At 44.1% G+C, this 14,460-nt stretch overlaps 2 protein-coding genes across 2 annotated transcripts in view; both read left to right on the forward strand.

Annotated features, from left to right (window-relative positions):
• The window catches only part of LOC137563138 (inactive cell surface hyaluronidase CEMIP2-like), a 167,249-nt gene that overhangs the window by 152,159 nt on the left and 630 nt on the right, over positions 1-14,460 (forward strand). The window contains exons 20-23 of the mRNA XM_068275232.1: positions 968-1,150; positions 4,509-4,731; positions 6,766-6,867; positions 8,190-8,350. Of these exons, the coding sequence (XP_068131333.1) occupies positions 968-1,150; positions 4,509-4,731; positions 6,766-6,867; positions 8,190-8,350 (669 nt within the window). The remainder of the gene's footprint in view (positions 1-967; positions 1,151-4,508; positions 4,732-6,765; positions 6,868-8,189; positions 8,351-14,460) is intronic.
• Positions 1-14,460, forward strand: part of CEMIP (cell migration inducing hyaluronidase 1) — a 230,134-nt gene that overhangs the window by 85,647 nt on the left and 130,027 nt on the right. The window lies entirely within an intron of this gene.

Consider the following 14,460-nt stretch of genomic DNA (forward strand, 5'->3'; position numbering starts at 1 on the left):
TAGTAGTTTGCATGTCCTAACTACGGTGCTAAGTAGTTTGCATGTGCTAACTACGGTGCTAAGTTTGCATGTGCTAACTACGGTGCTAAGTATTTTGTATGTGCTAACTACTTAGCACCCTAGTTAGCACGCCCAAAGCCTTTACTGAATCGAGCCCCAGGAGTTTTTAAGAGACAAATGAAACATTGTGTAAAATAATTAATTTATTAAAGAACTATAAACAACTGGGATACATAACATAACAATGTCTAAAGGGCGAGTACAATAGGTGATTGATATGTAGTAGTAACAGTTTTAAAATAGCATCATTTTCTGCAGTACCAGTGATGTAAAATACACAGGTAATGCCATGAACAAGTTTTTCAGGTTAAAATGGACTCAAAATAGGGCAGTAGTGATGGTCATGTCTAGGAGAACTCATGGAGAATCATGTGATCAGTTTGGCCAGGTGATAGATATGTAAGTCTCTGATTTGCTAGTCATAATCATGCTAAAGCAGGATTTGGTCACAGCAAATCAGGCCAATAATGACCGTCTGAGCCTATAGTCAGGCATGTGTACAATGGCCGCCGACCCCCAACCTGCGAACTATCTGCCTGGTCAACCCCCATGACAGCCGATCGCATTGTCTGCGCCGCTTATCTGACCGCCACTCCGTTGTCCTCCGCATAGCATCAGAACGTGTCGTCAGCTACATAGTTGACGTGCGTCTATACTGGCTGGCCAGCAATATCTCCCAAAGGGATCGGGTCAGGTGACATAAAATCAAGAGGTGTGTACGCACCTTTAGACATGACCATAATTATAGAACAGATAACTTACAATGTGTCAGTGACAGCCTAAAATGAAAGATAGTAAAACAAGTCATTATTTTTTGCCAATTTTAAATTTTATATGGATTTCTTTTTGCCACTAGACTACATACAGGAGCACTAGTTAATGAAATGTCAACCTTTGCTTGTAACAGGGGAGACTGGCTGCAGATTGCTCTGTGTTATCCTAAAAGCTCCGTATTCCAGGTGACAGCAGACATTTATGAGCGCCATTCAGGGAGGGTGCACAGCGTCCGCCATTACACCTTGACGTCTACTCTCCATCAGGCCCTGAATAAGTCTGCTGCCAGGCTGTATCACTTCAGCAAGGATTCTGGGTAAGTGCTGCTCTGTGTCTCATCCTGCTGTTTATAGTCACGCCATCTATGCTTTTATTTTTTTTTCCAAATCTCACATGTGTTTTCCACAGACATTCTTTATAATTATGAGTTTTAATGACTGTTTCGGCTCTTATGCACATATTCATCAGTTCTCCTGTTTACCTATTGTAAGTGGAGGTTAAGCTGAAACAGAAGTGTGTAAACCTTTATTCAATGCTTCTAGCTCTCCATCTGCACGCTATACTTTGCTGGAACATGTCATCCACAGAATTAGCTCCCTGCAAGGCAGATGTTATCGTGAATCCCCAGACACTCCCAGACATGAAGGTCACAATGCAGCTAGAGTGTTGCACCTGCACCGCTCCATCAGTACAGTGGGCAGCATTATGTGCGTGTGCCTGAATGACAATACTCATGTTTCAGGACTAGGGAGAGGTGCGTGCCTAGCAACTGTTTAGTACCTACTACTCAGCTTTAGTATTTCTGACAACTCAATTTACTGCAGGGCAGATATCAGGACAGAGTCAAGTTACAATAACAGAACTTCCATCTCAAATAATGAAGATAACATTTGGGGAGCACGATGGTATGCGGGAACATGCCTCCTTACATGCATGTTATATGACACAACACTCCTCTCCCCATATCATTAAGAAAGTTGTAATGGGAGACTGGCAGTGGTCACATGACAGCACATTGAACATATTTGAACTTCTTTTATTGAAAGCACAATCATACAGGAAATAATCATGCGCTCCCCCTCATCCACAGAAAACACACTTGATCCAGTATGGAAGTGCAGATCCCCTTGCGGGTACAGATCCTAAGGTCTCAAGTGACCAAATCTCGCTTCCTGGGGTGTTGGCCCCCCGTCGCCTCTCTGGCTGCTGCTGGCTCTGCTGGACACTGCTGGGCTCTCCTTCCCACTCGTATAAGATGTGGAGATAAAAACAAACAAGAGGACCCGCCTCTAATCGTGCATTATCCTCTTTTATCGTAATAAAAAAATTAAAAACAGCTTTTAGGCAAAAAACGTTCATTAATCAGGCGGATGGGTTTACAAAAGTGCAGGTTAGGAGGACTTAGCTCCCGGGTGGCCGCCTCCCGCCGTCCAATACAACCCTCCACGCCGCTGCTGGTAAGTTGAAAACGCCAAGCCGGGGATCACAACAGTGACGCCACTCGGCTGCACTTGCTGGCGTACGCGTCACACGTTACGCGTGTATGCGTTGACGTCACTTACGCCACGTGTGACGCGTACGCCCGCAAGTGCAGCCGAGTGGCGTCACTGTTGTGATCCTCGGCTTGGTGTTTTCAACTTACCAGCAGCGGCGTGGAGGGTTGTATTGGACGGCGGGAGGCGGCCACCCGGGAGCTAAGTCCTCCTAACCTGCACTTTTGTAAACCCATCCGCCTGCCTCATGAACGTTTTTTGCTTAAAAGCTGTTTTTAATTTTTTTATTACAATAAAAGAGGATAATGCACGATTAGAGGCGGGTCCTCTTGTTTGTTTTTATCTCCACATCTTATACGAGTGGGAAGGAAAGCCCAGCAGTGTCCAGCAGAGCCAGCAGCAGCCAGAGAGGCGACGGGGGGGCCAACACCCCCGGAAGCGAGATTTGGTCACTTGAGACCTTAGGATCTGGTGAATCTGTACCCGCAAGGGGATCTGCACTTCCATACTGGATCAAGTGTGTTTTCTGTGGATGAGGGGGAGCGCATGATTATTTCCTGCATAGACTATCACCAGAACAACCTGGCATATCTTGCAGCACCCCCTACAAGATTTATCTGGGACTTTGTGTTTAATTGTCATTCGGACAGCTAACATTAAGAAAGGTGGTTTATACCATCTAGGTTTACTGATATTATTGTGAGCGCTGAAATCCTTTTTTCCATTTGACGAAAGCACAATCATAGCTTGTAATTTGGAAGGCTACATAGAGTTCTTCCTGAGTTTAGGTTTAGATAGCACAAGAGATTTACACCCAAGGCTAGGCACCCACTATGAACGCTGTGTAGGAAGTCACAAAGCACCCGTGATATCCCAATTTGTGGAAGTACTGCGATTTCTCCATAATTTCCAGAGCAATCACAATTTGGCTGCAGAGACTGATGCAGTCGCTCCAAGATGGCTCCTAACATGCTGCAATATGTGATCAATGCAAGTGGGACCACCCCATAGGGTTCCACTGGTGTATTGTTTTGCAGAGCATACATTTGCAAAAGTCATGAGCTAATTTAGGCACAGCGTAAAATAACAACATTTCTAGCAACATCAGTAAATAACAATTTAAGCACAACTTCAAATAACAAAAACAATAAATAACAATTTAATTGTGGTATTACATTATCGTAAATTTACCAATAATGTTCAACCAAACTATAGCCTAATCTCTCCCTACTCTCACACAGAACCCTCCCCTCGTGGTGCCTAACCCTAAGACCCCCTTGGTCGTGCCTAACCCTAAAACCACCCTGGTGGTGCCTAACCCTAAGTGGTGGCTTACCCTGAGACCCCCCTGGTGGTGCCTAACCCTAAGACCCCCCCTAGTGGATCCCCACTAACAATAATATGATACAATTCAATTTAATTGCAGCCCCCCGCTAAATAGCATAACGACTTTCTATATTACGGTAAATAACAATTGCGCCCACATATATCAATAAATAACTATTGCGCCCATTTTTGTCAGCGACTTTTTCAACTGCTCCTCTTTGCAGATCACCAGCAAACAGTAAGTGCTGCAAAATCACCACCAGTGGGTCCCAAGCCTAAGGACTTGCACATACGAAGGCATTTTACAAATCCTCAGAATGCCTCGAACATACTTAACAGTTTGATGTATTTTTAAGCATTTTCTTAATTCTTACTTGTACTTCTATGGATATCTCCACTGCTCTAAAATGCATTAGCATGCATCATATTTTTTTTTAATGCCTACCATTTGCTTTATTGCCTTTTGTGTGAACAGGCACTGATACTGGATGAATAATGTAGTCCTTTGTTAGCTATAGACAACAGAAGAGGGAAAGAAAACTGGAGTTGTGCGTAGACAATATTTTTTAACTGGCTAAACAAATGTATATAAGCTTTCAAGAAACGTTCATCTGATGATACCAGAGGAAGAGAACTGACTATTCTAATCGTATTCCAAAGTACCGGTATATTTAATTAGTTGATTGCAGGTATTACTTCCACACCAATTGTCTTTCCCTCTTGTAATAATACTGGTTAGAATAATGATTTAGATTATTGCAATCCCTGTTTGCAACCCATTGATTTTAACGATTAACTTTCAGTTTTTGCTTGTAGGTTATCTCTAGTAATTTAGGCTCCCCTCTCTTTCACTAGTTACCTCTTCCTACACCTACAAGCTCATGAATCCAGGAATGGCCATAGCTATTGCTCCCAGAATGGCTGTGAACGTGTTAAGATCACTGCCAATTTCCATGCGGATGATTCTAATGATTGCATTGTGAAGCCATTTCCCGATGGAGCTGGAGATGTCCAGCATGTCAAGCTGTCTGTATCACAGAGGCTTCCCTTGCCTTGTAGCCAGTGTGGTGCCCCACAGGTAAGAAGATATCAGTTAGTTGCTTGTGCATAAGGTCATGTCATAGGAGATACTAGACACAGTGTACTAGACGCACCCAATGGAATCAAACAATCACAATTATAAAGAAAAAGCAGGGAAACTTGTCTAAAAATACAAGTGTCTGTGAAACCAATATGGCAGAAGCGATAACAGACTGTAATACAACATGTTTCGCCAGTCTCTGAAGGCTTCCTCGGGGAAACATTAGATAAGGAGGTACATATTTTATATTTAGTATGTTAGCTTTAGCACAGGGGAATCTTGTGGTCAGAGTATTGGTAAAATGTACTTACAAATATGCTATTTTATCGGTTTTGTGAAATGTGCTTGAAAGCACAAATCAAAGTCAAGTAGAAGATTCAGTTCAGCATGCAAAAGGGTTACGGTAGTCTTATATTTTAAAATGTCACTATTTTGTAAATATAGTCTGAAGAATAGTTTAATTCTCACATCTTTCACCATACTGCAGGAATGTATAAGGAAATGTTGCCAAATATTTACAGATAAAGCAATGCCACCATTTGTAGGATAAGTAGAGGTTATTAGACAATAGGTATGAGCAAGAATGCCTCTTGATAGTCTGGCAAAATTTTTTTTGGAACTTTGGGTGGTACCGCAAAGTTTCTGCAAACTTATTTTGCAAATTTCATTACAGTTTTATGGGCCAACTTTAACCATTAATATCAAAGCCCCTTTACATGTTAGAACTAGTAAAATTGGCTTGCTAGGTATGTGTAGGAGAACAGTGGCAACAAGGGGAAAAAAGTTCCAGGAGACCTTGAGGTTTTCTAGAAAATAGCAGTTAAAGTGACAGCAGGCAAATAGGAATTTTTCATGATGAACAGCATACAGAAGGCAGCGTAAACATTAGGCCATGGAGGTGGGATCCGAGATTTAGAAAGGGTGGTGCTGTGTGTCAGCTTAGCATACTAGCCCAGCAGTTTCTGCTGTGAAAACAGCAAACAATCGCATTGCTAGTTGGCATCATGAACTGGATGACATCTGGAATGAATGTTGTCTATAAAGGTGTCTAGAAGTAGCGCAATGACATTAGTTCCAAGGACGAAGGACCTGAGATGGAGTGTGGGTCAGCGAGAGCTGTAGCTGTGTGTGGCGCCTGGTCTACATTGATAGCTGGCAGCGTGAGTTGGGTGGACTGCATCAAAAATGCCACCCAGAAGTGTACATACAAGTAACATCAGTGGAGTACTGAAACTGAAAGGGGGCTGCAGCAGGAGGAGGTCGTGGGTCCTAAGACGGAGCGTGGACCGCATTGCTAAGTGGCAGCGTGAGCTGGGTGGACTGTATCAGCAATGCCACCCAGAAGTGTACAGACAAATATCAAAAATATTAGAGTAAAAATAGGATGGCCAGACCAAGATGGTGTGTACCAACACTGCGCTGTAGTCTGTGCTCCAGGAATTGGTAGGAAGGTAGACGACATTGCTAGTTTGCAACATTAACTGGATGACATGAATGCTACCCATTAATCTTTCAATGCTTTTTTTTAAAAAAGAACCACATCTGGACACTAATCCTACACAAAAAACTTCTACACTGTATACACTCTATGCACTCGAACAACTTGGGTGTCAGAAGTACCATAGCAACTAGGGCTTTACCCAGGTAATGGGAGTTGCACTAATTTGTGTACAGCATGTTAGTACCAGTTACAGTGTTCTCCCCAGAAATGTCTTCCAGCTGGGTGGCATGAATTAGTAGCCAGGTGGTATGAAAAAATAGCCGGGTGGGGCGAGATGAGAGAATGCAGGGCCGGTGCTTCTGTGTGCTTACAGAATAGGAGGTGATCTGATTACAGCCGAGTGCTCATCAAAACCAGCCAGGTGGAGCACCCGGCTAAAAGAACCTGGGGAGAACACTGCAGTTAATTTGCTGTGCGCTACCTGCTCACAGCAAATTTACTGACAGTTAGTATGTCCGGACCATTGTTCATTTTGAATTAGATAGCAAGTTTGATATTACCTTAACACTCCTGTTCTTAATATCCTGCAGGTTGCTATAACCAGTACTCCATCAATTAAATACACCAAGATACATGTTCAGTCTGCACGCAGAGAAGATGTGCTTACTAGGACAAAGTCTTCCTACATCAAGGTAATACTAACTAAAACGTGCGTGTTACTGTGTGACATAGAAGAGTTGAACTCATGAATTCACCAGAATCTGTGGAGACTAGCTGTCACAGATCACCAAGCCACAGGATGAAAGAACCCTCTCACTTTGTGAATTGTTACTACCTAAATAAACCCAAAATTAAACTAGGCAAATTCTAATAGTAATCAGGATGATATGTTAATGTCAGCAGTCTGTAGGAGCAAAGTACTGAACAGAATAGATTAAGTCATGAGTACAGTGACTAGATTTTTCTGTGTCCAACCTTGGGGGGGGTCGGTTACGTCAGTGTGGCCATCACATGAAATGCAGCACACATGTGAAATTACATTAACCCACATATATATAATGCAGCAAATGTTACCTCAGACATACTATAAACGTGTTAAATGTTCCCCCTACTGGGAACTGATGGGGTTGGTGAATGGTTGGGATGGAGCTGCTGAGTGGAATGCGAGGGTGACACTCTGTGCTGTTTAAAAGGTGACACTGGGTGGGGAGGGTGACACTAGGTGGGGAAAATACAGTACACAGATATTGGGGAGTGCTGTTATATACAGGTACAGGAGTATAAGTGGTGCTATAGGGGTGCAGGGACATTATACAGTACACAGATATGGGTGTGTGGCGTTATATACAGATTTGGGTGTGGTGTTATATACAGATACATGGATGCACTGAGGTCACACTATACACAGATATTGGGGAAAGGTATTTTATGTAGAGGTATGGAGCACGGTGACGTCACGTGATACAGATCTACAGATATAAGGTTGTACAGTGACGTCACACAGTGTAGACGTTCCGCCCCCTGTCCTCTTGCATTCTGATGTAGGCCTCTTGCAGTTGGCAGCTCTCCTGTTAATAGCCTTGGATGTGACAATGTGACAATGTGACAATCACTTAACATGTGACAATCTTCTCTGCCAAAAATGCTTTCACCTGCAGAGCGTGACGCTGCCTAAAGAACACAGGAGGCTACTGGTATAGATAGATATGTATATATATATATATATATATGTATATGTATGTATATATATATATGTATATATGCGCCCGCTGGACATCCGACGGTCGTAGGCGGGACAGTTCCCAGGATACACTGTAGCCCAGGACAGTGGACGGGACGTGTCCCAGGTAACGTGGGACATTTGGTCAGGGTAGTCATGGGCCAAATGTGCTTACCATTGCAGGACAGCTTGCTTTCTCTCCCTCCTGCACTCAGCTGCTGGCCACAGGATTTTATGTCATCATAATAAATGTCTCGTGGAGAAAATATTGCTTATTGTGCTTCTTGAATTTAGGTGGATGAGGAAATTTTCCCATTTAAGAGAAGAGGTCTATTCTTTCTGGTGCTGGATGCCTGTTCTGGGACAGTTGTGAGCAAGAGACACTTTGAAATGATTGACGAGTTGAGCACCACAAAAGCCATGTCCATGTACATCCAGACATCCCTGAAGCAGAGGTATGTGCGCAGAGATACGCAAATCACCCTAAACCCATGGAGGCAAGGCCTGAACTGTTGGCAAGCAACTTAATTCATCCTTAACCTCCCTGGCGTTATGATTATTTCCAGATTGAAGGTCTAAAAGCCTTACAATTTTTTCACAAGCTTTTAGACCCTAAAAACAAGAAGAAAAACATACTTCAGAGAGGTATGCAGCAGCTCCTGCATGAAACTCACTAAGGGCTTGATTCACAAAGCGGTGCAAACTGTTAGCACGCCTGTGAAAAACCCCTTAGCACTTTTAAACGAGCTTTTCGCGTGAAAAACTTTACGCGCGCAAAACTTTATGTTCCGCGCGAAGTGCCCATTAGAGCCTATGGGACTTAGCGAGCGCATAGGGCTTTGCGCGCGTAAAACTTTGCGCGCGTAAAGTTAGCGCGCGATCTGATTGAGAAATCCAGTGCTAACCTACTTAGCACCCGGGTTAGCACATCTAAAGACTTTAGACGTGCTAAGTAGGTTAGCACTGCTTTGTGAATCAAGCCCTAAGGGTCTTATGGACTTCTTTAAACAGATATACTAAAACCTGGATAGGTACAATTTCCAGGCCTTCAGTAATAATAATAATAATATTTTTATAGCACTTTCTTCCCTCCTTTCCAAGGTCTTCAGTAATAATAATAATATTTTTATAGCACTTTTCTCCCCTTTCTCCCTCCCTTCCAAAGCATGTGACCCTGCATTCTCTAGTCTCAAAGGTCGGAAGAGAGGTGGGTTTTTTAACTTTTCTTAACCAGCCTGGCGTTCTATTAAGATCGCCAGGCTGGCGACTGGACATTTTTTTTTTAATAAAAAAAAACTAACGCATGCAGCCAACTAAAAGTTGGCTGCATGAAAGCCCACTAGAGGGCGCTCCTGTTGCATACTTCTGTTCATTATAAAGATGAACTAGTCTTTAACCACTTCCCGACCGCCGTATATACAATTGGCGGCCGGGAAGTGCACCCCGCAAGGACCGCCGTATAGACAAATGGCGGCGGTCCTTGTAGGGGCATGGGCGGAGCGATCGCGTCATCCGTGACGCGATCCTCCGCCTCCGCCTGGCGCCGCTCACCCGCCGCAACATCCCGCCGGCCATACGGAAGCGCCGGCGGGATGTTAACCCGACGATCGCCGCATACAAAGTGTATAATACACTTTGTAATGTTTACAAAGTGTATTATACAGGCTGCCTCCTGCCCTGGTGGTCCCAGTGTCCGAGGGACCACCAGGGCAGGCTGCAGCCACCCTAGTCTGCACCAAGCACACTGATTTCCCCCCCCCTGCCCCAGATCGCCCACAGCACCCATCAGACCCCCCCTGCCCACCCCCCAGACCCCTGTTTGCACCCAATCACCCCCCTAATCACCCATCAATCACTCCCTGTCACTATCTGTCAACGCTATTTTTTTTTATTCCCCCCCCTGCCCCCTGCTCCCTCCTGATCACCCCCCCACCCCTCAGATTCTCCCCAGACCCCCCCCCCCCCCATGTACTGTATGCATCTATCCCCCCTGATCACCTGTCAATCACCTGTCAATCACCCCCTGTCACTGCCACCCATCAATCAGACCCTAACCTGCCCCTTGCGGGCAATCTGATCACCCCCCCCCCCACACCAATAGATCGCCCGCAGATCCGACATCAGATTCTCTCCTCTAAACACCCACTAATTACCCATCAATCACCCATCAATCACCCCCTATCACCACCTGTCACTTTTACCTATCAGATCAGACCCTAATCTGCCTCTTGCGGGCACCCAATCACCCGCCCACACGCTCAGATTACCCTCTGACCCCCCCTTATCAATTCACCAGTGCATTAATTACATCTGTTCTTCCCTGTAATAACCCACTGATCACCTGTCAATCACCTGCCAATCACCTATCACCCATCAATCACCCCCTGTCACCCCCTGTCACTGCCACCCAACAATCAGCCCCTAACCTGCCCCTTGCGGGCAAACTGAGCACCCACCCACACCAATAGATCGCCCGCAAATCCGACATCAGATCACCACCCAAGCGCAGTGTTTACATCTATTCTCTCCTCTAAACACCCACTAATTACCCATCAATCACCCCCTATCACCACCTGTCACTGTTACCCATCAGATCAGACCCTAATCTGCCCCTTGCGGGCACCCAATCACCCGCCTACACGCTCAGATTGCCCTCAGACCCCCCCTTATCAATTCGCCAGTGCAATATTTACATCTGTTCTCCCCTGTAATAACCCACTGATTACCTGTCAATCACCTGTCAATCACCTATCAATCACCCATCAATCACCCCCTGTCACTGCCAACCATCAATCCCCCCATGTCACTGCCACCCATCAATCACCCGCTGTCACTGCCACCCATCAATCAGCCCCTAACCTGCCCCTTGCGGGTAATCTGATCACCCACCCACACCAATAGATCGCCCGCAGATCCGACGTCCGATCACCTCCCAAGTGCAGTGTTTACATCTGTTCTCTACCCTAAACACCCACTAATTACCCATCAATCACCCCCTGTCACTGCTACCTATCAGATTAGAACCCTATCTGCCCCTAGGGCACTCAATCACCGGCCCACGCCCTCAGAATGCCCTCAGACCCCAGCCCTGATCACCTCGCCAGTGCATTGCTTGCATCTATTCCCCCCTCTAATCACACCTTGAGACACCCATCAATCACCTCCTGTCACCCCCTAGCACACCTACCCATCAGATCAGGCCCTAATTTGCCCCGTGTGGGCTCCTGATCACTCGGCCAAACCCTCAGATCCCCCTCAGACCCCCTTCCGATCACCTCCCCAGTGCATTGATTGCATCTATTTTCCCCTCTAACCACCCCCTGAGACACCCATCAATCACCTCCTGTCACCCCCCTAGCACTCCTATCCATCAGATCAGGCCCAATACAACCTGTCATCTAAAAGGACACCCTGCTTATGACCGGTTCCACAAAATTCGCCCCCTCATAGACCACCTGTCATCAAAATTTGCAGATGCTTTTACCCCTGAACAGTCATTTTGAGACATTTGGTTTCCAGACTACTCACGGTTTTGGGCCCGTAAAATGCCAGGGCGGTATAGGAACCCCACAAGTGACCCCATTTTAGAAAAAAAAAGACACCCCAATGTATTCAGTTAGGTGTATGACGAGTTCATAGAAGATTTTATTTTTTGTCAAAAGTTAGCGGAAATTGATTTTTATTGTTTTTTTTTTTCACAAAGTGTCATTTTTCACTAACTTGTGACAAAAAATAAAATCTTCTATGAACTCGCCATACACCTAACGGAATACCTTGGGGTGTCTTCTTTCTAAAATGGGGTCACTTGTGGGGTTCCTATACTGCCCTGGCATTTTAGGGGCCCTAAACCGCAAGGAGTAGTCTAGAAAACAAATGCCTCAAAATGACCTATGAATAGGACGTTGGGCCCCTTAGCGCACCTAGGCTGCAAAAAAGTGTCACACATGTGGTACCGCCGTACTCAGGAAAAGTAGTATAATGTGTTTTGGGGTGTATTTTTACACATACCCATGCTGGGTGGGAGAAATTTCTATGTAAATGGACAATTGTGTGTAAAAAAAATCAAATAATTGTCATTTACAGAGATATTTCTCCCACTTAGCATGGGTATGTGTAAAAATACACCCCAAAACACATTATACTACTTCTCCTGAGTACGGCGGTACCACATGTGTGGCACTTTTTTACACCCTAAGTACGCTAAGGGGCCCAAAGTCCAATGAGTACCTTTAGGATTTCACAGGTCATTTTGCGACATTTGGTTTCAAGACTACTCCTCACGGTTTAGGGCCCCTAAAATGCCAGGGAGGTATAGGAACCCCACAAATGACCCCATTCTAGAAAGAAGACACCCAAAGGTATTCCGTTAGGAGTATGGTGAGTTCATAGAAGATTTTATTTTTTGTCACAAGTTAGCGGAAAATGACACTTTGTGAAAAAAAACAATTAAAATCAATTTCCGCTAACTTGTGACAAAAAAATAAAAACTTCTATGAACTCACCATACTCCTAACGGAATACCTTGGGGCGTCTTCTTTCTAAAATGGGGTCATTAGTGGGGTTCCTATACTGCCCTGGCATTTTAGGGGCCCTAAACCGTGAGGAGTAGTCTTGAAACAAAAATGACCTGTGAAATCCTAAAGGTACTCATTGGACTTTGGGCCCCTTAGCGCAGTTAGGGTGCAAAAAAGTGCCACACATGTGGTATCGCCGTACTCGGGAGAAGTAGTACAATGTGTTTTGGGGTGTATTTTTACACATACCCATGCTGGGTGGGAGAAATACCTCTGTAAATGACAATCTTTTGATTTTTTTTACACACAATTGTCCATTTACAGAGTTATTTCTCCCACCCAGCATGGGTATGTGTAAAAATACACCCCAAAACACATTGTACTACTTCTCCCGAGTACGGCGATACCACATGTGTGGCACTTTTTTGCACCCTAACTGCGCTAAGGGGCCCAAAGTCCAATGAGTACCTTTAGGATTTCACAGGTCATTTTGAGAAATTTTGTTTCAAGACTACTCCTCACGGTTTAGGGCCCCTAAAATGCCAGGACAGTATAGGAACCCCACAAATGACTCCATTTTAGAAAGAAGACACCCCAAGGTATTCTGTTAGTAGTACGGTGAGTTCATAGAAGATTTTATTTTTTGTCACAAGTTAGCGGAAATTGATTTTTATTGTTTTTTTTCACAAAGTGTCATTTTCCGCTAACTTGTGACAAAAAATAAAATCTTCTATGAACTCACCGTACTACTAAGGGAATACCTTGGGGTGTCTTCTTTCTAAAATGGGGTCATTTGTGGGGTTCCTATACTGTCCTGGCATTTTAGGGGCCCTAAACCGTGAGGAGTAGTCTTGAAACGAAATTTCTCAAAATGACCTGTGAAATCCTAAAGGTACTCATTGGACTTTGGGCCCCTTAGCGCAGTTAGGGTGCAAAAAAGTGCCACACATGTAGTATCGCCGTACTCAGGAGAAGTAGTATAATGTGTTTTGGGGTGTATTTGTACACATACCCATGCTGAGTGGGAGAAAGATCTCTGTAAATGGACAATTGTGTGTAAAACAAATTAAAAAATTGTCATTTACAGAGATATTTCTCCCACCCAGCATGGGTATGTGTAAAAATACACCCCAAAACACATTATACTACTTCTCCTGAGTACGGCAATACCACATGTGTGGCACTTTTTTGCAGCCTAACTGCGCTAAGGGGCCCAAAGTCCAATGAGCACCTTTAGGCTTTACAGGGGTGCTTACAAATTAGCACCCCCCAAAATGCGAGGACAGTAAACACACCCCACAAATGACCCCATTTTGGAAAGTAGACACTTCAAGGTATTCAGAGAGGGGCATGGTGAGTCCGTGACAGATTTCATTTTTTTTTGTCGCAAGTTAGAAGAAATGGAAACTTTTTTTTTTTTTTTGTCACAAAGTGTCATTTTCCGCTTACTTGTGACAAAAATTAATATCTTCTATGAACTCACTATGCCTCTCAGTGAATACTTTGGGATGTCTTCTTTCCAAAATGGGGTCATTTGGGGGGTATTTATAGTATCCTGGAATTCTAGCCCCTCATGAAACATGTCAGGTGGTCAGAAAAGTCATAGATGCTTGAAAATGGGAAAATTCACTTTTTGCACCATAGTTTGTAAACGCTATAACTTTTACCCAAACCACTAAATATACACTGAATTTTTTTTTTAATCAAAAACATGTTTGTCCACATTTTTCGCGCTGCATGTATACAGAAATTTTACTTTATTCGAAAAATGTCAGCACAGAAAGTTAAAAAAATCATTTTTTTTGCCAAAATTCATGTCTTTTTTGATGAATATAATAAAAAAAGTAAAAATCGCAGGAGCAATCAAATAGCACCAAAAGAAAGCTTTATTAGTGACAAGAAAAGGAGCCAAAATTCATTTAGGTGGTAGGTTGTATGAGCGAGCAATAAACCGTAAGAGCTGCAGTGGTCTGAATGGAAAAAAAGTGGCCGGTCCTTAAGGGGTAGAAAGCCGTAGGTCCTCAAGTGGTTAATTGTTTAGCAACATCAAG

Source organism: Hyperolius riggenbachi, chromosome 3 (assembly GCF_040937935.1).
Source record: "Hyperolius riggenbachi isolate aHypRig1 chromosome 3, aHypRig1.pri, whole genome shotgun sequence".
Classification (NCBI taxonomy): domain Eukaryota; kingdom Metazoa; phylum Chordata; class Amphibia; order Anura; family Hyperoliidae; genus Hyperolius; species Hyperolius riggenbachi.